The sequence below is a fragment of the Chiloscyllium punctatum genome, chromosome 6, assembly GCF_047496795.1.
Source record: "Chiloscyllium punctatum isolate Juve2018m chromosome 6, sChiPun1.3, whole genome shotgun sequence".
Classification (NCBI taxonomy): domain Eukaryota; kingdom Metazoa; phylum Chordata; class Chondrichthyes; order Orectolobiformes; family Hemiscylliidae; genus Chiloscyllium; species Chiloscyllium punctatum.
Window position 1 is genome coordinate 65,405,258 of NC_092744.1, and position 26,154 is coordinate 65,431,411.

At 41.5% G+C, this 26,154-nt stretch overlaps 1 protein-coding gene across 2 annotated transcripts in view; it reads left to right on the top strand.

The window, feature by feature from the left end:
• Positions 1-26,154, top strand: part of clstn2a (calsyntenin 2a) — a 556,740-nt gene that overhangs the window by 140,298 nt on the left and 390,288 nt on the right. Inside the window, exon 3 of one of the 2 annotated variants that reach the window (XM_072572818.1) lies at positions 6,689-6,724. The exons of the other annotated variant lie outside the window; for it this stretch is intronic. Within the exon in view, the coding sequence (XP_072428919.1) occupies positions 6,689-6,724 (36 nt within the window). The remainder of the gene's footprint in view (positions 1-6,688; positions 6,725-26,154) is intronic. 2 annotated transcript variants of the gene reach the window in all.

Here is a 26,154-nt window from a genome sequence, read left to right on the forward strand (position 1 = left end):
AAATTACTACACCTTTTTGTTTTTAAATTCCAATTTGCGTGATCACAATGATATAACACACAACCAATTTTGTGCACCTGGATCCATGCATTTTAAGATGTTGCTTTTAGGAATATATTTCTTCTACCCAAATAATGTAGTTCTATGTCAAATGTAAACATAACTAGTGAAAATAAAAATGGTTTATGATGGCATATGATTTATCAATCAATGTATGCCCAAAGCCATATCTTTCATTCTTCAATGCGGTACCTTAAAAATAATGAAGACCTGCTAAATGAATACAATCAACGATCATATCTTCATTACAAAATGTGCATGCAAACACCTTGAGAACTGGTCAGCATTAAAAGGCCAACGCACTAAACAGGCTTTCAGAGAGTCTGCCAGATAAAGCCGCAAAACATCTCTGAAAATGTATTTGAATTTGTGTGTGTACTGGTATCTGCTCTGAACTTTATATATTAGACTATTTCTTTTCAAGGTAGAGACTGATAACTTGTAACAATAGAAAATTTCCATTGACCTTTCATTCTGAAAAGGATCACCAAACTTCCACGTTTTAAGAATTTTATTGTAACAAGCACACCAAAGTCATCATTTTCTAAATACAACTTCATAGACAGCTAGTGCAATGAAATTCAGAAAAAAGTATTCCCTGCAAACACATTACAACTGAAAAAAACCCTTTATAAGGTCATATATAAAGATCCGAGCCCTTCTGGCTTTAACAGTGTCTCTTCTCCCTGCCCTAGCAAGGTAAATGTTATTTCCTTGTGAATAGTCCCCTTCACTCAACACTTTGAACATTACCAAATTAATTTCTTTAGTTCTTCCCAAACTTTGTTTCTTTGAACCAGGGGTCTGTTCTTAACAGCCTTCTGTTTGCTGGCTAACTCAAAATAAGTAGCTTTTTTCCTGTTAGCACAGCAACACTTGAGTGAGTCTTTTACATCAATCTTTTGGTCTCACTCGTAGTTTGTAAAGAGTAAGAACTGCTGCCTCCTCTCTCATGTGCAGGTATAAATGATTACACCTTACTTTCTGTTTTTTTTACCTGGAGCCCTTTCTCTGCATGCTTATCTCTGGGCAGATGTTGTTAAATGTCACATTCGCTTTTCCCTTTCACTTTTTTTTTAACTTAATCTGTGGAATGTGAGTGTCACTGGCTGGGCCAGCATTTAGTATCCATCCCTGTTTGCCTATCTTGAACCGCTTAGGTAAATGGTAGACCCACAATGTCATTAGGGAGGGAATTCCAGGATTTTGACCCAGCCACTGTGAAGGAACAGTGACATAATTCCAAGTCAGGACAGTGAGTAGTTTGGAAGGGGAATTGCAAGCAGTGGTGTTCCCATGTATCTGCTGCCCCTGTCGTCCTAAGTGGAAGTAGTCGTGTGTTCGGAAGGTGCTGTGTGACGAGCCTTCGGATATTTCTACAGTGTATTTTGTAGATTGTGCACACTGCTGCTATTGAGCATGTGTTTGGTGGAGAGAGTGAATGTTTGTGGACGTGGAGCCAATTAAGCAGGCTGCTTTGTCCCAGATGGCATCAAGCTTCTTGAGTGTTGTTGGGGCTGCACCCATCTAGGCAAGTGAGGAGTATTCCATTGTTGACTTAAAAATTCTTGGACCACTCATAGGTTGCAAAATAGCACTCTCTTATTTGTAATTAAGCCGGTGAGAGATCAATCGACAAAAATCTAGGGTATCAGAGATGACCCTGAATATACCAATAACTGATCTCTGATTTCTAAGGCAGCATATTTTATCATTCCCACACATTTTAATGTTAAGTTGTCATAAGTAAAAGTAGATAAAACAAGCCGATTAACAATGTTCTATTGATCGGCCTAATCATAGTACTGGGAAGAAGTGTATACAGAAACATCTCCAAGGTTATGCAGAGAGTCCTGCATTCTTGTAATTCATATTCTCACTGTCACTGTGACTGCAGCTGCCATTTTGAACTTGTAAGGCAAATTATTATTGCAAAATAGAGACTTACAAAATGGAGACTTTTAACCATTGACTCCCCAATACTTTATCACCATCACATTCCTGAATTGTGCCTTGAGGTGGATAGGCTTTGAAGAGATGGGAAGTGAGTTATCACTGCAGGATTTCTAGCTTCAGATTTGCTCTTTTAGCAAATGTATTAAAATGGCTAGTCCAGTTCATTTTCTGGTCAATGGTAACCTCTATCACCATCCTGGGAATTGCTGAACTGTGGATGTGGGAGAGTCATTGACAGGGAGGCAGAGAATGCGCATGAAATCCCAGTGGCGAACCAAATGCTCTCCTTATTGGCAGGGACTCTTTAATTAAATGAAACTATGATACTTAATCAAGATATTTCTACTGTCCCACTCAATGATAGGGATGGCTGGACAGTTAAAGTTCAAGGCCATGTAATTTCTAATTATTAACAAATTTCAATATTTTGATATTACTTGGTGATTGCCATTAATTCATCTATCTTCAGTTTTTGCTGTTTAGTTTCTGTTTTCTTTTAACAATTCTGCTTCCCTTAAATCCGAGTTCCCTCTCAGGTTGACACCCACTGCGAAGTTTGATTTAAAAACAACCCCTGTCCCCACAGCACTAGCAAATCTCCCTGTGAGGATGTTCATTCCAGTCCTGCAAGGATGCAGCCCATCCAAGTTGTACAACATATGCCCCAGAAGTGGTCCCAAAGCACCTGAACTCTATCTCTCACTCATTCAGACTCTCTCACTCACACGCTGACAAACACACACATTCTCTCTCTCTCTCTCTCTCTCTCTCTCTCTCTCTCTCCCTCTCTCACACACACACACACTCTCACTCACACACTCCTGACTCTCACACACATTCACATGCTCACTCACAATCACATGCTCACTCTCACTTACATTCTCACACACACTCACTCACTCACTCACTCACTCACTCACTCACACTCTCTCTCTTTCTCTCTTTCTAGCTATGTGTTCAGTCACACAGTTCTCCTCCTAATATGCTCACTAATGCACAGGACTAGCAAGCAATCTGGATCTGACTGTTTTAGGGGTCGTGCATGTCCAAATACTTTCAAGCTTCCTCAAATCTGCTTTCAGATCTCATCATACCGCCTTACCTAAGAAATTGATGCTGACATGGATCACAAACTGTGGCTGTTGACTCCTCTCCAGGACTCTGTGACATCCTTAACCCTAACACAAGGGATGCAAGGTGCCATGTCAAGAGCGCACAAATGCTGATCATACCAGGAGACTTGGAATCACTAAATCTGGGGCAGGAATTCTCATTGGATTGCGATTCGATACTGCATTTACTTGGAATAGCCAGAGATGGCATTGAGAAACCGATCTGAGCTGCTCTACTTTGATTTGGAAACTGCTTTGCAGCTCATTGCTTGACCTCATTTGTGCTGCAAGTGTAAAGAAATGTAATTGTGGCCCTTTTCCATTTGTGCCCTGCTTTTTCTGTATTTCACAAAAACACATTGCACAATATTTTTTCATTCCAGTTGTAAGAGATTAGGTTTTAAATGATTTGGCTGCCTGTCAAATTCTATGTTGTAGTACCTTGACTGACCTCCCATAACTACCATTATACATGCTATGCTCTGACAGATGAGAGTTGCAGTAGTGTTTGTGGCGCTCTGGAAGAAGCAGAGCTTTTGAAGTGTGATTCCAGCCCAGCATGGTGTTAGAACTTACTGTGTGCTAATCAATGAACACTTCTTGCATACGTTGTAGAAGAACTCAGCCCCGGGCACACAATTATCTGGTTAGCACTATCTGGCCCTCTCCTGGTTCTGAGGGTATTGAAGGGCTTTAACATTTTAATCTAATGAAATATTTACAATGTAATCAGTTGCTCCACTTCTATATAATACGATGCTTTTAATGAGTTCTATTTTTCATTGACACATGTTTAACCTTTCTCAGTTCAGCTTTATCTCTTCGTTTTCGCATTTTGTATTCTGGGCTACAAAGCCAGTATGACAACTTCAATGATATGATCTCAGCCCTTTTCTTTAATTGCACAGTTTTCAAATTAATTGACTGCATCTCACCGAAGTGGATACCATTAGGGGTTAGTGAGAGTTTCTTGCCTGCTTCAAAACAACCTGCATTGTATGAAGAATGTGAATGAAAACAGACTTGTATGGTCAATCAAGGGATTTAAGAGGGAAAGGGGTTTTGCTCTGAATCTGGACTTTATTGTCAAACCTAATAGATTGTGACTTTCAGTTTAATGTAGCTTCATTATGTTTAGTGATTCTGTATGGGAGAGGTGATAGCGTGGTGGTATTGTTGCACAACACCAGGTTATAGTCCAACAGGTTTATTTGGAAGCACTAGCTTTCAGAGTGCTGCTCCTTCATCAGGTGGTTGTGGTCAATTTTTAACACCTCAGTCCAATAAATCATGGTATTACTGCTGCACTGTTAATCCACAGAACCAGGTAATGTTCCAGGGAACCTGGGTTTGACTCCCACTGTGGCAGATGATGGAATTTAAATTCAATATATCTAAAAACAAATCTGGAATTAAGGGTCTAATAATGACCAAGAATCGTTGTCAATTGTCAGAACAAAAAACATCTGGTTCACTAATGCCCTTTAGGGAAGGAAACTACCACCCTTACCTGGTTTGGCTTACATGTGACTCCATACCCGCAGCAATGTGGTTGACTCTTAACTGCCCTCTGGGTAATTAGAGATGGGCAATAAATACTGGACAAGCCACTAAATGAGTAAAAGAAATTAACTAAACTTAGTTTTTTTTCATAGACAATGCTGAACATTAATACTTGATGAAGAATTTCTTTTGAACCCCAGGTGATGAACTTTTGGAATTCTCTACTACAGAAGGCTCTGGAAGCTCAATTTTGAGGTTCATTTTAGATGGAGATTGATATATTTCTGACAGCAGTGGTGTACAAGGTTATAGAGATGGACTAAGTAAAAGGGCATTGAAGAGTTCTATCAGCAATGATCAGAATGAATGGAAGGACAGACTCATTGAGATGGGTGGTCTACTTCTGTTCCTGTGTTGCTATGGTTTATGGATAACATTGAATCTGTCCTAATTTCACAATTACCATGATCTTGCTAAATAAGAAGCAGTCTTAGTCAATTGATATTTTTGTTTGCGAATCTGACCGATTGGATTAAAAATGAAAATTGGGGCAGACATTTTGCTTTATCATGGTACTAATAATGTAGAGGCCCCAAAACCAGAGCAATCTGTTCAAATCCCACAACATCAGCTGGGGAATTTCAACTCAATTAATTGTGGTGTGGGAAAGTTTCAGTAAGGAGACAATGAAACTGCCAGGGAGGCTGGGATCAGGTGCCATCTGCTTCAGAGGTGTCTACTAGCATCTCTGAATGGGATCATTGGAAAATGCCTGAAACGACCAGGTTTTTGCAAAACTCCATGGATTCACTAATCTTGTTTTGGTGAAGGAAATCTGCCATCTTTGTTTGTCATTTATTTTCTCCCACTTTTATCCGAGCATGGAGCTTGCCTTCTGTTCTTTATCCATCTTTCTTCCCTCTCTTTTTCTGGCTCTCTGTACTCGCTTGAAGCCAATGACATTTCTAAGCTTTGTAATGAAAGGTTATTGACCTGAGATGTTAATTCTGTTTCTCACTACAGATGCTGCCCAACCTGCGAGATGTTTCCATCATTTTCTATTTTGTTGCATCTAAAGTTGTTTTCTGAGCTCAAGCCAGCTCCAAAAACTTAGTTTTCGATACTATTAAATTTCAGAATGATGGAGGTTGACCAGTCCATATGTCTTAGTCAATTTATGCTGGACTTTGTTGGGTGGCACGGTAGCTCAGTGGTCAGCAATGGTGCCTCCCAGTGCCGGGGACCCTAGTTCAATTCCAGTCTCGGGTGACTGTGTGGAGTTTGTATGTTCTCCCCATGTCTGTGCGAGTTTCTCCCGGGTGCACTTGTTTCCTCCTACAATCCAAAGATCTGCAGGTTAGTTGAATTAGCCATGGGAAATGAAGGATTTCAGGAATATGAGTTGGATCTGGGTGGGATGCTCTCCAGAAGGTCAGTGTGGGTTTATGGGCCGAATGGCCTGCTTCCACACTGTAGGGATTCAATTATTTGTGTGTAATTGCTGAGTTTACAGATTATTGTACAGTGACATCACAAACAATCGTACCAATTCATTCTAATCTGAGGAGACCATCGGACAGCCTAGGAGGGGAGGGAGGTTGTGATAGAGGTAGCTTGTAAAAAACATAGCTTTGTGGCTTTCCCACTGCCCTTCTGCTCAGCCTATTGTGTGGTTTAAGAAAGGTATCAGGCAACCTTCCCCCTACTGTTAGGACAATTGAAGTTCCTTAACAACCAGTTAGTGGGCATTGTAGTGCCTTGTGGCTCCTTTGTCCAATAGTGATATCACTGCAAAGCTGCAGGCTTTCAGAGTTGGGATACGGGCTCACACCTGACTTATCAATCGGGAGAGTGGGGCACACAACAATTTGTACAATCGAGCCCATTTTATCCCTATCCAAAACCACACTCAAGTTAGTATTAGCATTATCCATCTTATGAATTTCTTTTTCACAAGCATTTTTGGTAAAGTTCATTATGAACGTCTGCAATTATTATTATTTTCCTCAATAAGCTTCTCAACTGAAATTGTATTTTTTTTCTCCTTCCCTAAACAGGACACAGTTTCGGGGTCAACCACAACTACAAAAGAGGTATTGCACTTTTATTTGCATTCAAACCTTCAAGAACCAATCACAATGCAGTATTGGCAAATATTTATAGAAGCTTGATAATTTGATATGTCATGTTAGCATGGTCCAGAACTGTTGTCTTATTATCTGGTTGTAACATTAATCATTAATTATGGTTGCATTTTGTTTAGTGAAGCAAAATTATCATGTTCATTATGTCAGTACTTTGAGCTAGACTTACTACAAATGATTGGATGGAAAACTTCGGTTGAGCGCTCTGACTCCTTTATTTTACCCCAATCCAGGTAGCTGAAATTGAAGTGAAATTGCGATTGAGCAGATTGAAAATAGTTTTTCAGCAATCATCAATTTTGGGCTTTTTTTTCACCAAAGCCAACTTTCTAAATATGCCTTCTCAAAATCCCTGTTACAATCACCATAGTAACAGCTATCTGTTTCTACAAATTTCTACATTTTTACTGAAACCAATCTTAAGGAATTAATTTGCGGCATGACAGTGCCATTACTTACTGAAGTGGATCATTGCCGCTTCCTCTATTTATTTTAAGCATGGTAGATATCTTACAAGATGATAGTAACCTCATTTCTTTTATTGGACATGCATTCTAATTATAAATTACTGAAACCTCATCTGAAAAATATTGTGTCATGCTTATTGCCTGAACTGGAGGGGTTGAACAAATGAGAATCTTGGTAAGGATTAATTACATAGTCCAGGTGCAATTTATTTAATTTGTGATCAACAGCTTAAACTTAACAATAGATGTTTGTGACATGTGTGAACATTTTAATTTGAATACAAAATTTATTAGTATTTGGTGCTGCATATTTACTGACCTATGCAACAAGGGGGCCCTTCGGGATTAGTTTATATGTACAATGCACACATAGTGTCTATCTTGCTCCAAGCAGTCAGACAGACGCACATTGTGAGCAGTTTACATATGTATGAATGCAACAGTGTGACACCTTTTAAAGGACTACTGTACATGCAGGAAGTATAACTTGGGAAAGAGTGAGGCTTGCAGTTAACCACTGTGTTCTCTTGGAAGAAATAACAATGAGCAAGGATTCTGCTTTTGATCTGCACAAATATGAGACAAATACAGAACACCACTGTAATGCCACACACAGTCAGACAGCCTAATTTATGGTTGACATATGGAAAAGGTTTATTCCGATTGATCTGAAGGAGTCACTGCATTCAGGAACTGGATGGTGGGAGTTGATAAAATTGGATGAAGGTTATCATTATGGATTGAAGCACTTTGCTTAAGCTATTGCTCATTATGTCTCCTTGTCAATTTACATAACTGATGCAACAAGTCCACGAGTGCGAACCCAAATTTAGAAACTTGCATAATGTAATCTGACATTGTAGCATTGATGAGCTGCTGTGTCTTCTGAAGCACCACTTTTCAGATGAGATGTTCAACCAAGGTGCCACTTCCCCACGATGGGTGTAAAAGATCTCATCTTTTTAGTAGAAGGAGAGCAGGGGCCATCTCCTGTTGTCTTGGTCAATAGTTATTTCTTGTCCAAAATCACTAAAGGTTTAATTGGTAATTCATCTCTGCATTTTGTGGCACCTTAAAACAATGTTAGAATATTGACTGCATTGCAAAAAAAAACTTCATGACTCAATGGTTAGCAATGCTGCCTCACAGTGCAAGGGGCCTGGTTCCATCGGGTGACTGTGTGGAGTTTGCACATTCTCCCCGTGTCTGCTGGGTGCTCTGGTTTCCTCCCACAGTCCAAAGCTATGTAAATTAGGTGGATTCAGGGTGGGGGGGGTGGTGCGGATCACTGAGGGGGTTACGGGGAATAAAACTAGTCATGGAAAATGTGGAGTCTTGAGGATAAGGTAGGGGTCGAAATCTAATGGGATGCCCTCAAGCGGAAAGGTGAGGACTCAATGGGCCGAATGGCCTCTTTCCACACTGTGGCAATTCTATGCCTGTGTGATATCTCTGACACCCTGAGATTGTGTGCACATTTGTTAGCTCTTTCTTTAAAATCTGATAGCTGTTTAATGAAGCTTGTATTACCCGTAAACCATTGAAGCTTTGGAAAGGGTTCAGTGGAGATTTACTAGGGTGTCTTTGGTATAGAGGAAAGGTCTTACGAGGAAAGGCTGAGGGATTTGAGGCTGTTTTTGTTACAGAGAAGAAGGTTGAGGGGCGACTTAATTGAGACATATAAGATAATTTAGCGGCAGCACAGTGGCTCAGTGGTTAGTGCTGCTGCCTCATAGCATCAGGGACCCGGGTTCGATTTCTGCCTTGAACGACAGTCTGTATGGAGTTTGCACATTCTCCCCGTGTCTGTGTGGGTTTCCTCTGGGGGCTGTGTTTTCCTCCCACAATCCAAAGATGTGCAGGTCAGGCGAATTGGCCATGCTAAATTCCCATAGTGTTAGGTGCGTTACTCAGGGTAAATATAAGGTAGGGAAATGGTTCTGGATAGATTACTCTTCGGAGGGTTAGTGTGGACTTATTGGGCTGAAGGGCCTGTTTCTATACTGTTGGGAATTTAACCTAATCTAAAAAAAATCCAAAGGTTAGATAGGTTAGACAGTGAGAGCCATTTTCTCCGGTTGGCGATGGCTTGCATGAGGGGACATAGCTTTAAGTTAAGGGGTGATAGATATAGGGTAGATGTCAGAGGTAGTTTCTTCACTCAGAATAGGGGCGTGGAATGCACTGCCTGCAACAATAGTAGACTTGCCAACTTTAAGGGCATTTAAATGGTCATTGGATAGGCATATTGACGAGAATGGAATAGTGCAGTTAGATGGGCTTCAGATTGGTTCGATAGGTCGGCACAACATCGAGGGTCGAAGGACCTGTACTGCACTGTAATGTTCTATGTTCTATCTAAACTTTGATTATCTTTTACTGTTTCTGGAGCTATGGCAACAACACTAACTGAGGAGTGCAACATGGGAATAATGTGCCATTCAATTCTTCTCGTACTATGTTGATACTGAAGATTAATTTAGACACGTTGTGGATCAAGAATAATTTATTATACACAATAGATGTTTTAGCAAAATTGAGGCTCAGATGATTGAAATGGAAGTGGTTGTATGGATACAAAGAAAGCAGACCTTTGTGTTCGGACTACTGTTCTTTTGCTTTTGTTTGATTACATAGATTGACGACTTGGATATGCAGGGCATATTTTCTGTATTCATATATAAATTGAAATTTATAAATGTAGTAAACGGCAAGGAAGGTGAGAACCATCTTCAGATCAGACAGTATTGTGCCGAATTCTGTGCAACACACTTCAGGAAAAGTCAAAAACTTGGAGGAGACAGAGAGAAGATCTACTAGAACAGTATTGAAAAGGTGCAGTTGTTCTTCTTTACAGCAGAGAAAACTAAGAGTAATTTTAGTGTAGTTACTCAAAATCTTGCATGGTTCTGGTCAAGCAATTAAGGAGAAGCTGTTTTTAATGGCAGAAAGGTCATAACCAAGACATACATTTAAGGTAATTGGCAAACCACTGTACAAAGTAATGAAAATGAAAGTGTTAATTTGAGCTAAGCTGAAGCTCCACCTATTTTGATAACCCCCACACTGTTGGAGCATCAGGGAGTTTTGGCAAACGATAGTTACACACAATCACCTCGATAGCACTTGTCTTACCTACCTCGGATTATTAACAGTTTAATCTGCTTCTGTGTAAGTGCAACCTATTTGTAGTTGCTAAGTTGCAATAAACTACCTTCTGCTGATATTTTGTCACAGTTCATCCTCCACAAAAGAAAAATGAAATGTCCCTTACACTATCAAAGGCAGAAATCTTGGTTAGAGAGGGTGGTGCTGGATGGAATGCTGTGGCCCATCACATATTTCCAGCTGCACTCTGAGCCAAGCTGTTCCAATATAGTCACAACACTGGCATCTACCTAACAGTATGGAAAATTACCCAGGTATGTTCTGTACACACAGAACAGAACAAATCTAACTCCAGTAATTGCCACTCATCAGTCTGCTTGTCCCCATCAGTAAAGAAATGGAAGGTATCACTGACAGTGGAAACAAACAGCACTTACATAGAAATTACCTGCTTACTGGTATTCACTTGGGATTTCGTAAGGACCACTCAACTCCTGATTCCATTGCAGCCAAAAGAACTGAATTCCAGAGGTGAGGTGATTATGACTATCCCTCACATCAAGGCAGCATTTGACTGAGTGCAGCAGGACAAAGCATCCCATCTAATGCTTCAATATTCACTCTGTCCACTGACAGGCAACAGCAACATTAATAATGTATACCATTTAGAAGATAGATTGCAGAAATTCATCAGGCTGCAACTTCCAAACCCACAACTGCTACCACCTAGAAGGGCAAGGGCAGCAGATAAATGGGAATACCACCACTTGAAAGTTCCCCTCCAAGTCACACACCATCCTGACTTGGAACTACATTGCCATTTTTTCACTGTTGTTGGATCCAAAACCTGGAGCCCCCTCTATAGCAGCGCTATGGATGTGCCTACACTCCAAGGATACATTTGTTAATGAAGGCAGCTCACTGCCCACTTTCTTTAGGAACATAGAGTTGGCCTAGCTCGTGGTGCTCACAACCTAACCACAAGCCTTTCATGCTTCTAACCAAGTACTTATTCCAACATGATGATGATGGTAGTGGTGCAGATGTGACTTCCATCTCCAGGAGAAAGAATCCAGAAAAATCCAAAAAAAGAGAACAGAATAAATTTTGCAAATTAAAAATAAAAAATACTTAACTACTTTGAGTGCACATACCTTTGAAGGAAGGACCAGTCAGCCAGCTCCTGTGAATGTTTTTATAAACAGGCTGCAGAACTCACAGGTAGATAAGATATTGAAGAAGGCATTTGGTACTCTTGCCTTTATTGGTCAGTACATTGATTATAGGAATTGGGAGGTCATGTTATGGCTGTACTGGACATTGGATAGGCCACTTTTGCAATGTTGTGTGCAATTCTGGTCTGTCTCCAATAGGAAGGATGTTGTGAAACTTGAAAGGGGTTAGAAAAGACTTACAAGTATTTTGCCAGGGTTGGAGGGTTTGAGCTATAGGGAGCGGCTGAATAGGCTGGGGCTATTTTCCCTGGAGTGTTCAAGGCTGAGGGGTGACCTAACAGAGGTTTACAAAATCATGAGGGGCATGGCTAAAGTAAATAAACAAGGTCTTTTCCCTGGGGTGGGTGAGTCCAGAACTAGAGAACATAGATTTAGGGTGAGAGGGGAAAGATTTAAAAGAAACCTAAGGGGAAATTTTTTCATGCAGAGGGTGGTGCATGTGTGGAATGAGTTGCCAGGGGAAGTGGCGGAGGCGAATACAATTGCAATATTTAAAAGGCATCTGGTTGGGTATATGAATAGGAAGGTTAGAGGGATATGGAGGGGGCCAAATGCTGGCAAATGGGAATGGATTAATTTGGGATATCTGGTTAGCATGGATGAGTTGGAAGGAAGGGTGTGTTTCATGCTATGCATCTCTATGACTCTATAACTGCAACAGCTCATTTGAACCTTTTACTAAGTGGAGAATATAGAAATCAATTCTTTGAATAAAATAACGAGAAGAAAATACTAAGTCCTTAACCTGAACCTGAACTTGAAGTTAATTGTTTATACTTCAAAACAATGTTCAAGTAGAGGATTTGAAAAATATTTTCCAGAATTTACAAGCTTTGAAACATCTGAAAGAACTTTAGAAGCATTGTCCCAAGTTTTTAACGCAATTTTAACAGTCTAAAGATTTTTTAAAAATAGGTGAACTTTTACACAGAAAGGGATTTAAGGAAAGAACAAGTTAAAAGGCAAGAAGCATTAAGAAGACAAGGTGCAATAAAAGGCGAGACTCTCTAAAGAGCAAGGATCTTTAAAAGACGAGACAGTTTACACAAAAAGCGCATTTACGAGACAAAAGACTTAAAAAAAAACATGAAAGCAATAAATTGTGACAGAACAACTAGTTCATCCAATTTAAAGCTTTATTAGAACAATTTGGCATTGTCCAACAGCTATATAGAGCTTAGAAAAACCAGAAAATAAATAAGAAGCTACAAAAGAATAACAGGCTTTACAACAGTTTAAACTGCACAGTATTTCTAAATACAGAAGTCCAGCTAATTGAAGAATTCAGATTTAAAATATTTTAAAATGGTTAGCTTAATCAACATATTAAGAAGCAGTGGTAAAAGGATGACATATGTAACCACACTCCAGATCGGTATTAGTCCTGACAGATATCAAAAATGGATGTCATCAAATACCTTGGATATAGAAGAACTTCAAAGCTGAACAGCAAATCAAAAACAGAATATGTTAATAAAGCACAGTGTTCATTAGGTCCATTAGCAGATCACATTATCAATCACCAGAAAATAACAGAAGGTACAAGCAGCTTCACTGATGTTGTAAGAGCCTTTGATAACTGTTTTAATTAAGCACACACAATTATTGAATGAGTGAAATTCAACAGAAGAATTCAACTTGCAGGTGAAAACGTAGACAGAGCTTCAACAATGATTTATGTATATCTGTTGAAACAAGTTAATATGGAGCTTTACAAGTAGAGTTGAAAAGAGATGGAATTTTTGTCAGCAATTTCTAATCCATCTTTATTGGACCTTTTATGGTCCAAGGAAGACTTAACTTTAGGAAAAACTAACTAAATTGTCTTGAAAGCAGAGACCATGAAAAATCATCAGCGATTCCTGTAAGAAGAATGGAAATAGCTTCACTGTAGACCAATAAAACCTGCCAACTTGAGAAGGTACTAATCTGCTAAACATCTACAGGGTAGGTGAACACCAAGTGAAGGTAAAGCAGCAGGTTATAAGCATCTATGTCAACATGGTACAAAAAAAATCAATGCACACAAAACTGTGTCCAGTTGTAATACAATGTCAGTTCTGTAAACAGGTTGGATTTTTGGACTAGAATTCTACAACAGTTTTCAATAAACAGAGGTACTGCTTGATGTACACCTGAACAAGTTAACACAGTGGTCCAAATACCACTGGAAGAAATATCCTTACATAATGGGTTGCATCTTATCAGAAATTGGATGTGACTCTTTTGGAAAAGTTTCTTGGAGGGTTTCTCTCTTCAAGGCCTGCCATTTTTTCCTCATATCATCTTCTCAAACTCCCCCCCCCCAATAACTATGCACCACATCCCTACAGCACCCAGCTCCTTGTATTCTCCTGCTTAGTTTTGGAAGATGGTGGCAAGTACACTTTGCAAGCAGGGACAGGCACCCAGCTCTCGGATTGGGTCAGGGCTGCTTTCACCACGCTCGCTTATGTAATGCCAACCTGCGTGTTCACAGGCACCATGCTTTGCAGTGCCAATTCGCATAGTCACACAAGCAGGCAACTTGCCTTGTTGCTCAGCAGTCCTCAGCCAAGGGGGCGTATGGCAGTACGTTATGTTCACCTTGTGCTTGCACCACATATTAGCAGCTTACATGGAAATCAGACTGTATTTACTGTCATATCTCAATGTCTTCTAGGAATCATGCTCACTGAAGTCCATGGAGGAACCCATCCCCAGCACAGATGATTAAGACCAGCCACTGAAACCAGACTAGGGGTTAGCTGGAGTCAAGCCTTTTGTTAGACCATTCTCGGTCAGATGTCCATGCTTCTGCAGTCTAGAGAGTGGGTTAGAATCAGTCCTGTGGCTATGTGGTGGACAGTCCTGGAGGGAGTGTTAATGAATTTGAGGTGATAAACAGGCATCAGTCAGGGATTGGCCACTTCATGTCTGGGTCTGTCTGATTAAGTTGTTCAAATGGTAGATGCAGAAACTAAGGGTGAAGAGGTCAGCTGGATACGAGGAGGGCCACTCTCACAGGAAAGAAGCTCAGGGTCTAATTGTAGGGAAGGGGTTTGCAGGCGGGACAGGATGACAGTTGTGAAGGGGCAACTATATTTGTAAGGGAAGGTACAGTAAAACAAGGATGGAAATGGGATAATGCGGGACGGTATCATCCATAGTCAGGAACACACAGGCTTCAGTAGGGCAAGGGTGTTGGTAATGTATGGCCACACCTTTCATGGTCACCTTCTGTGGCAGGGACTGGGGATAAATGTGGGCAGGTTAGGTGAGGACCTAGGGAGGTGCAAAGCCAAGGGGGTTCACAGGGAGGGTTATCAGGATGCTGTGGGCCGCACTGGTATGTGGAGCTGAAAGCTGGAAGCTACTGACTGAAGGGTACTCATCTTGCCTTCCACCAGTAGTTGAAATTGAGAACGCACAGAATGGGAAAGAGAGTGGCAGTTACCGTCTCTGGAGTGTGTGGGGTAGGTGCCTTAAACTGTGAAGGAGGGGAGCTGAAAATCCTACCGATGTGTGCAATTCTTTTAGAGGGCACTAACATTATACACAATATGGACACGGCCTGCAGGCTCCCTAATCCCTGGCAATTCTAAGGCAGTGGCTCCACCCTGGCATCTATCTGTGATACACCCTGGATGGGCATGAAGCTAGGTGTCATACAGACACTGTTAAAATCAGTGCGTGAGCAAGATGATCTTCCTCAGCTGGAACTTCCAGAGTTAGAGAGAGATAAGCAGCATGGGGTGGAGGCTCTCATCACCTCCAGACTGAACTGAGAGGAGATTCCTGAGGGGATTCTGTATGGTCCTGGCCCTGTCCTGAAGACCACTGGCTAGGGTAGCAGACAGCAGTTCTGGGTGCCCTCCCAGCAGACCTTGAGTGTCCCTGGCAGGCACCAAACTGTCCCATGCAAATGATCGCATGCTTGAGGCAGCTCTTCTCCATTGTGTGTCTGCAACTCTGGGCTAGGAGGACCATTGCCTCCTATATACCAGTCTGTCGCCCCCTACTCCTCTTTGTGGATCTGGAGAACAGCCCTGATTGCACACTCCATCGGGCTCTCTCCTCTGCAGAGCTGGGAAGGTGGTTGGGCTCTGGCAGTACTCTGAATGCCAGTGGTGTGGGGCATTTCTTCCTGAACCATCTGCAGAGCTCTCACAGTGAGATGCTCACCAACCTGTGTGCTCCCAAACTTTCTAAGCTGGACATTTCCATCAAGGTGTCTGTGTCGGAGCCTTGCAAATGATTTCTCTAAAACCTTGGTACACTCATTCATGGAGGTTGAGGAGATGACGTCTGGTGAAGAAGACTGTATCCTTGTTAAGGGCACGGATGTTTGACTTCAACCTGCAAGATACTGTATGGAAGACATTGTGACCAGTGTTTGGAAGTGGTTTGCAATACATGACATGGATAGTGGGATTAATGTGGATGGTGCAGTGGAGTGAAGAGTGGTATTTACTTGGTAGGTGGGATATGAATATCTCAACATCCCACAGAAGTTCCTTTTTTATTCACTCATGGTCTGTGGGCCTGCATTTATTACCTGCCTATAGTTGCCCTGGTGGTGGTGGTGGTGAGCTGCCTCCTTGAACTGTAGGCCATGTGCCGTAGGTTGACCCACAATGCCCTTGCAGAGAGAATTCCAGGATTTTGACCCAGTGACAGTGAAGGAGCAGCCTACATTCCCAAGTCAGAATGGTGAGTGGATTGGAGGGGCATTTGTAGGTGGTGGTGTGCCCTTGTATCTGCTGCCCTTGTCCTTCTGAATGGAAATGCCGGTGGGTTTGGAAGATGTTGTTTAAAGATCTTGAGTGAATTTCTGTTACATGTCTTATAAGTGGCAGGAGTGGTCCCAGTCCTCTTCTGAGAGGAACAGGATTCTCTCCTGCTCTTCTCTCCCGATTTGAATCCTTTCTGCCCTATTATGTGCTGTCTTCTACTGAAATGAGAGAAAGCAAATGACTGAGTAAGATGGAGATGGGTGGCATGGCTGGCTGAAAGCAGGTGAGGAGTCCCAGTTGAGTAAGTCAACAGTGCAGAGGACATACAAGGTCAGTAGTGTCCAAGGATGGAGGCACGATGAAAGTGAGTGAGAGAAGGTTGAGAGGTGACCTGATAGAGGTTTATAGAATAATGAGAGGTATAGATAGGGTTGATGGTAGTTGTGTTTCCCTAAAATGGGAAATTTTTAAGGAGAGAGATTTAAAAAAGATATGAGGCAATTTTTTTATATTAAGGGTGGTTCGCGTGTGGAATGAACTTCCTGAGGTAGTGATGGATGCGGGTGTTATTGCAACAGGTAAAATATAATTGGATAGCTACATGAATAGGAAAGGTTTGGAAGGATATGGACCAGAAGCAAGCAGGTGGGACTAGTTTAGTCCTGGATTATGTTCACCATGGATTGGTTGGACCGAAGGGTCTGTGTCCATGTTGTGTGACTTAATGATTCTCTGACTCTGAGATGTTGAAGACAGTAGTGGCAGTCATAGAGCATGAACCACCCTGGATGTGGGGACAGTAGCAGAAATAGAGTTAGTGTGAGGCAGCAAAGAGACATTGGCAGCATTACTCTGCTGGAGCAGATAAGGTCATTGATCTTCCTTGAGTAAAGCAACGTGCTTTTCCTTCAACATCTTGAGATTCATTGATGTAGCCCAACCATTTCAGACGAAAGCTACCATCAATCAAACTAGAAAAACATAGGCAATGGAATACAGTGTAGGATTTCGAAGCTTAATGGCTGTAATCAAGAAGATGTTCCAAATCAGAAATCACAGTGATTACTTTCCCATTGTCAGCATGGAAGAAACCACAAATTTCACTGGATTATAGGAAATACGTTTCCCATCCCCAAGACCAACACCAGGTATGATAGAATCCTCGGAGGATATATAATATATATATATAAGACTTGAGATAACTTCCATTGCAATGTTTGGTTGTCATGTAATACGGTCCATCCGAAATCATTAGTGTACTTTAAATCTAACCAGCTCTGACAGCACAACAGTCTGCGACATACAAGGGTGACACTGAACAGTTAAACCAACTGATGACATTGATGTTTAAAAAAAAAGTCTGCCACATCAGGCAAAAGAAAAGACGGGATGACTGAAGGTGCCCAATTTGTTGAGAGATACTAGTTGCATATCCTTTACAGTTCATCAGCACAACTGTCTTCCTTTGTGGATTTTGAGGAAATCAAAGTGTCCAGATAAAATAATGGACCACCAACAGTAACTCTGTCAATGGTCAACCAAGTTCTGAAAAAAAGATATTTGTCAAATAAAATACTTTCCAGAGAGAAATAAATCAACACTGAACCTCCAGGTCAACAATCCTCACACCAATGATCTGTCAATCTACTGAGCCTGAAACAAACACATTCTCCAAGCCATCATCTCACCAGTTTACTTAAATTTATGAAAGGAGAATGGGATTGGTTAATGGACCAATTGTTTTTACCATTTTATAATGGATTATCTAAGGGGAGAAATGTTTTAGAGAAGTTGATCTATAAAGTAATGGATATGAAAGGGTTAATTCGAGTTCGGATGAAGTCCCTAACCCCCCCCCGCCCCATTCTGACACATAACCTAGCTGCAAACAGTTCAGGCAGACAGTGGTTGGGCACAGCTTCCTGATGGAGATGCATGTGTCTTACTTACCACTTGTTAGTAAAGGCTAATTCGTCTCCGTGGAAATGCAACCTGTCTTTAGTTACTAAGATATAACAGACTATCTCTATTATCTAAAGCAAGAGCATCTTCTGCTGAGACTTATTTGTAGTCTATCCTCCTTCGAGTAGCAAAACAAGGATAACTGGTGGCAGTTCTCTCCCCCCATGATACACCGTGTGTGTGTGTGTGTGTGTGTTGTACAATGTATTGCTATGATGTGTGCTGCACTGTCTGAAAGGGAGATAGAAGTAGATTCATAAATGATTTTCAACAGCTGAATTGAGCAAATGCTTCAAGAAAAGGTTTGTATATTCATTAGAATGAGGTGTTTCGCAGGAAAGAAGTGAAGTCGACTAATTGGATAGCTCCAAGAGATGGTGGTCAGGATGTCACAAATAGTCACCTCTTGTGCTAAATCATTTTATGACCCTTCACAGGTAAGAATAACACAATTGTTCATGTCCTTTTAACATCTTGGTTCAGAATTACACTGGACAGCAATTGATTGGTTCATCTTAGTACTACACAAACACATCCATAATTAATAAGGATTTGGAGGTGCCAGTGTTGGATTGGGGTGGACAAGTGAAGAATCACATAACACCAGGTTATAGTCCGATAGGTTTATTTGGAAGCACTAGCTTTCGGAGCAATGTTCCTTCATCAGGTGTTGGTGTGATGAAAGAGCAGCGCTCCAAAAGCTAGTGCTTCTAAATAAACCTGTTGGACTATAACCTGCTAGTGTGTGACTTTTAACATCATTAATAAGGTGCAGGTTATTTCTTTCAAGTCCCTTCAAATATCTGAATTGTTGTTCTCTGAATGAAAGCAAGCAATAAAGGATTTCCGGAACCCTTTTTACATTGTGGCATTTATCTAGTTAGCAGATTAATGCGAAGGTTGCAGTTGAAAAGCACAAACGTTTTCATGATTGACAGATCCATCTTCATTTGTTATTCAACCTTAGTTAAAATTCCAAACAATATATATTATTGTTGGCAACTTATTATGGGGGAAGGTGGTTGGGAGTGAGTATTTCACTGGGCTACTAATCGAGGACTCCCGGCTAATGTTCTGGAGACATGAGTTTGAAATAGCAGATGGTGAAATTTTAATTTAGTAAAAATCTGGAATTAGAAGACTAGATTCTCTACAGTGTGGAAACAGACTCTTCGGCCCAACAAGTCCACACCGACCCTCTGAGCCCACCCAGACCCAGTTCCCTCTGAATGATGCACCTAACACTGTGGGCAATTTAGCATGGCCAATTCACCTGCCCTGCACATCTTTGGACTGTGGGAGGAAACCCACACAGACACAGGGAGAAAGTGCAAACTCCACACAGACAGTCGCCCAAGGCTGGAATTGAACCTGGGACCTGTGAGGCAGCAGTGCTAACCACTGAGCCATCGTGCCTCCCAGCTAGACTAATGTAACCATTGTCGATTGTCATACAAAAACATATCTGGTTCATTAATATTCTTTAGCGAAGTTAATCTAGAGTTATTAGCCAGACTGGTTTATATGTGAGTCCACACCCTCAACAGTGTGGTTGATTCTTAACTGCCATTAGTGATAGGCAATGTATGCTGATCTAGCTAACAACATCCATGTCCCGTGAGTGATGTTGTTAAAGTGAGACAGAGTCTAGTTCAAATATTCTGAATCCAGTTCAAATTCAGCCCCCATGTCTATCAGCTTTCATGTGGCAACAAAATCATATGGTCAAGTTAACTTCATAGGTCTCACATCTGTATTGTTGGGACATGCTGCTTTTGTTTTGTGGCATAAAAGCCAGTTTTGAGACAGTGACTGCTGAGCTCAAGAGTGAACAGGCCTGCAATTAAATCAATATTTGAAAAAGCTGGGGTAAAGCATAATTGGAGGGGCAAGGGTATGTACACGCTGTTTGTCTTCCAAAACATTTTCTCTTTCCATCCTGAATTGCCAGCATTCTAATATGCCCAAATCGGTGGAAATCAATTGGACAGGCTCTCAAAATGGCAGAGATTTGCAATGTATGATTAACTTACAATCATTCATTGTAATACAGACATCATTCCAATTTAATCTCCCAGCGGATTACCATGAAGCCAGTGTTATCTGTGATGTTGGGCACCTGCACACCTCAGCAATAGTGTCAAATTTTAAAGTCAATCTGCACCTGATAAAAGGGTGGGGTATTATGATTGGGAAAAGCAGTGGAAGCCCTTCTACACGTCACCCAAATGTGGAAATGAGCTGGATAAAGGCGCAACATGGGAAACAACGTTCTTGGACGTGCACTGGAGGTTTCAATGGAAGTGTTGCAAAGGAGAACTGCTGTGAAAGATCTCTTTGGTCTGCCTGAAACTTGTTGGTCTTGCAGAACAAGAAAGTTGACCTTGACCTAGCTTTGCAGACTGACACACTCCAAGGTCCAGGATGACTTGCTGAGGGACGTACTAAAGCTTGGGGCAGCTGCCGCAGGGAGGGTAAGACCACTGTCAGTTGTCTTTCTGCTAAAGTACAATGGGGGTCAGTTCAGTCATCAGACCCTCCTAGTGCCTCAGATATGTGTAAGTAATATCTTGCATAAGTAAAAAATGCCTTGGGTTTTCATTTGTTCAACATTACAAAGACTGTAGAGAACTGAACTGCTTTAGTGATTGTTTGTACAAAAACATTTTTTATGAATAAAGTATATATTTAAAATAAAAAGAAACTGAAGGTTGTGGCAGGTCCACCAGTGGAGGAAAACCGCCATCTAAGGTCTGTCTGCTGAAGTTAAATGAAGAGCCGTTAAGTTATTACAAGCTCCTGGTCTCTCATGTATGTGAATGTAATCTTGTATATGTAAGAAATGCCTTGGGTTTGTTTGTTCTCCATTTGTAAAGACTGTACAGAACTGAACTGCTTGAGTGACTAAGTATGTATATAAAGATTTTTTTATGAATAAAATATATTTTTGGAATAAAAAGGTGCTGTATCCACAGAATGCCCTGAAACCAAATTCTCAGCAGGCAGTCAGTAGCAGGAGACAGTCAATGAGGATTTGGATACAGTGCTACAGTTTGGTAATGTAACGTAAGTTTTTAAGTTCATCTTCAAATGCCCCATATCATTATCAACTACACCTCTAACCTCAGGCACTATTCAATACTCTCCATCTCCACTGCTTATTCCATCAACCGATTTCAATCAAGATTCCTGTCTCACTTTCATAGAGTCATTGAGATGTACAGCATGGAAACAGACCCTTTGGTCCAACCCGTCCATGTCGACCAGATAATCCAACCCAATCTAGTCCCACATGCCAGCACCCGGCCCATATCACTCCAAACCCTTCCTATTCATATACCCATCCAAATGCCTCCACCACTTCCTCTGGCAGCTCATTCAATACGCGCACTTCCCTCTGTGTGAAAATGTTGCCCCATAGGTCTCTTTTATATCTTTCCCCTCTCACCCTAAACCTATGCCCTCTAGTTCTGGACTCCCTGAAAAGACTTTGCCTATTTCCCCTAGCTATGCCCCTCATAATTTTGTAAACCTCTATACGGTCACCCCTCAGTCTCTGACGCTACAGGGAAAACAGCCCCAACCTCTCTCCATAGCTCAAATCCTCCAACCCTGGCAACATCCTTGTAAATCTTTTCTGAACCCTTTCAAGTTTTGCAGCATCTTTCCGATAGTTTCACCTTATGCTCACGTCCTTGGCTGCAAGCCCCCCCACCCACATGGTACAGCTTCTATGTCCTTCCAGATATTGAACCATGACAGTCGCATCACCACAACAGATTGTATGACACTCACTGAATCACTTCCCTCTCTCTTGCATCATGAGATGACACACTGCTCCAGCTACCTTTAGTTAACCGCATGTATGTTCTCAACTCCCTCAGTAGAGACTGTGCTCACCTCTCACTGGAGCAACCACGATTGACACCATGGTCAGCAGTGAGGCTGAAACCATTGATGTTGAGAGAATGCTCATATGTAATGTGGCTTCTCCTATCCCACATTCCCCCAGAAATCTATTCCCTTTCTTACTAACTTGTATTTGTTGTAGTCGTGTATTTCTAACTTGCCACAACTTGATCCTGCGCTGTTTTCCTTTCACATGCCCTGGAACTGCAACCGAACCAAGCAGTGAGAAAGAGAAGTCAGGCACTGATAATGAAATACCTTCACTTCATAAAACATTTACAACAACCAAAGCACTCACGGACATTGGACTAAATTTAAAGGAGACAGGTGGGATCTGCATGGAGTGAGACAACAGGCTCAAGTGGCCTGTAGATAGTGCAGGGACATTGGTTGTGCAGGTCTCAGCTCACCAGATGAGCAATTTAACCAGGAAACTGAAGAATTATCCTGAAAAAAACTGAGTCAGTCCAGCAGATCTGTGGAGAGAGAAAATGAGTTGATGTTTTAAGTGGAAAATTCCATTTCAGCAGAAGCTAGTGTGCCAGCAAGAGCAGTAGGCTAAGGAAAAGCATATAGAAGCCAGGCACTGACTGGATGCACAAAGGTGATTCATGAACATTAGTATGCCAAATGGCAAGATTTATTTTATTTTGACATTCTGGTGCTTAGTAGCTATGATAGGGAAAGGAAGATGTGGGTGTAGGACGGCGTGGGAGATTAAGATTAAGTTTATGTATATGCCAGTCAAATGAGTTGTTCACAGACAGCCTAAACAGAAGGGTTTCCTGCCCCCTTCCTCTTTCTCCTCTCTCCAGTTCCTCGGCTGTTTACTGATGCTGAGGCTGTACAGCTTCCAGTAGAAAATGACCCTATGCTATCTGAGTAATACAAGGTCCTCCAGGCAGCAGGAAAGTTATTTCCAGCATGGGAAATCATAATTTATATCTTCACATTGAGAATATTTTCCATTGTCTGGTGTAACACTATCACTGTGGTAACTAAGTTAGATTCTGACCATACCTAGCAACCTAAAGCTGGGCATCCATGAGCTGCTGTAGACCATCAGCAACCTTAGAATTCCTTTTGACCACAATCTATAACCTCGTTGCCCAGCATGTACCCCACTCTAACATTACCATCAAGGCAGAAAATCCATCCTGACCCAAATGAACAATACAGGAGAGCTCGTCAGAAGCAGTTCCTTGAAAATCTAAACACGAGATGTCATCCTGGTGAAGCTACAATACAGGACTAGAGTCTAGATTCATAGAGATGTACAGCACGGAAACAGACACTTCGGTCCAATTCGTCCATGCTGACCAGATATCCTAACCTAATCTAGTCCCATTTGTCAGCATTTGGCTCAATAAATCTCTCCAAACCCTTCCTATTCATGGTAAGCACTTTCCTCAGCACTGATATGGTTGTCATGAGATGACAGCATTTGCAGTGCATCAACAGGAGATGAAGCATATCGGTGTTTGGGTTGAGTGCCGACAGACGGAGATCGTCTATAAGTGGATGATGTAGGTACAGAGCACTGGACAACGCTGGAAACTGTGGTTGATGGAATAATAAATTTTGCAGATAAACGTACTTACCGTGACTGCTTCTGTCACACCATCGAGCTCTCTCCCGCACTGCAGTGAGCTTCTTTAGTGTGACTCTCCTGGCAATGATTTTCGCCACTGTTTGTTCCCACAGTTTCCCGATATTATCCAAAAACACAAATGGGAAGGGAGTCAAGCGATGTGGATCCTTTGAGTTGGAAGGTAGTTGTCTGCCAAAAGAAATGGAAGCAACATACGATAAATGGGAGCTAAATGATGCTATGATCGAGTGGTGGAGCAGACTTAATGTGCCAAATGGCCTAATGCTGCTCCTATATCTAATGGTTTTATGGTGACTGGACAATGAACGGGTCAGGCTAAGTTCTCCAGTCATGTCACATCCAATCGCGGATGGTAGTGGTCATTTAGAAGTGAGAAATACTTTTGCAAGGTGCATTACTGGAGGCTTGAGAAGTGCAATGTTAGGGAATATCAGATAATGCTGATGTATTTCAAGCAACTTCAGCCAGAAGTGGAGTGGATGATCTATCTCCGCCTCCTCCAGAGGTCGCCAGTGTCAAAGATGCCAGACTTCAGTCAATTAAATTCACTCCATATGATGTCAAGAAATGGCTGAAGGCATTCTATCCTGGTAAGGATACTTGACAGCACCTAATAATAGTATTGAAAACTTGTACTCTAACGTCAGCTAAGTCCTTTGCCAAATTGTTCCAGTATACCTACAGCATTAGCTATTTCCGGGCAATATAGAAAATTGCTCACATATGTCCTCTGCAGCAAAAGCAGGAAACAAATAACATTGCCAGTTAGTAGCTGATCCATCAACTGTCAATCACTTATTCAGTAAGAACCTTAGTTGCTGCATCTCACTTTGGAGTGTTGCCATGGCCTCTTGGCTCCTTGACCAAAGAAGAGTTGACCACCAGAGGTGAGAGTGGCTTCCATTGAGAAACCCTACCAATCTGAAGTTTGAATCATACCAAGCACAGTGGCAGATGATTGTGGTTGTTCGAAGCTCATTTTCTGAGTCCCAGGACATTGCTGCAGAAGCTCCTCAGGGTGGATTTTTTTTATATCCACCTGTTCAGATATGTTATGACAGATCCTCTGGTACAGATGGTACTAAACTCGGGCCTTCTGGCTCAAAGTAGGGACACTACCACTACCACAAGAACCCCAAGTTCTTCAGAATAGTGTTATAGATATTTTTGATCAACTTGTTTAGGCATGCATCTGGAAAAGGTGGGACTTGAACCTGGGCTCCTGATCCAATGTAGGGATATTACCACTATTCCACAAAAGCCCCAAAGAATATTTTTTTTCTCTAATCAACTTGTTCAGAGGATTTTAAACATCTCTGGAGCTGGTGGAACTTGAACCCAGGCCTCCTGACTCAGAGGTAGCAGCACTACATTCTTCTCAGCCAAACCATCTTAAGTTGTGTCATCAATGGTTATCCCTCCATTTGGTGTGAAATGGGGATACTAGCTGGTTGTACAATACTTAGCACCTTTTGTAACTCCTCAGGTACTGACACAGAACTGTTCTGAAGACGGATCACTGGACCTGAAATGATCTACGGATGCTGCCAGACCTGCTGAGTTACTCCAGCAATTTCTGTTGTGGTTTCAGTTTTCCAGCATCCCTAGTTCTTTGGTTTTATTGTTTGTCAATTGTTTGGCAAAATTGACTGCCTCCATGAGAGAATCTAACCACCTCCCCTTGACATTAAGTAGCATTCCATTGATTAATCTCCCACAGGCAATATCCCTGGGGTTTGCTTTTAAGCAGGAGCTGAGCTGGACTAACCCTATAAATACTGTGGCCACAAAAACAGGTCAGAGGCTAGGAATTCTGCAGTGAGCAACTTGTCCCCTATCTCCCCAATGCTTATCTATCATTTATAAGACACAAGTCAGGAGTGTAATGAATCCCCACTTGCCTGGATGAATGTAGCTCCAATAACACTCAAGAATTTTGATGCTATTCATTGTTTTGGTACAGAATCCTGGACCTCCCTTCTTAACAGAACTGTGACAGCATTGTGGCTGTTGCTAAATCTTACGAACTGCAGTGGTTGAAAAGGACAGCTTGCCACCACCTTCTTAAAGGTAACTTGTGATGGACTGTAAATGCTGGCTTAGCCAGTGATGCCCACATCCTCAAAGAAAATGTTTCAAAAACATAATTGAAGAATATATATTGGCCAGAACATTACAGATAATACAGATACATTAGCCAATTATAGACATGCTATCTTTGATTTTTCTCCAACTTTTAGTATGCAAACAACTGCGCTTATTGAAAAATGATAAAATCTTGATGTTAATCCAGCTCTCATTTTGGATCAGTAATTTCCTTCACAATAGATTCCAATAGGTGTTAATTAATGTTAACTGTTCAGAGCTTGTG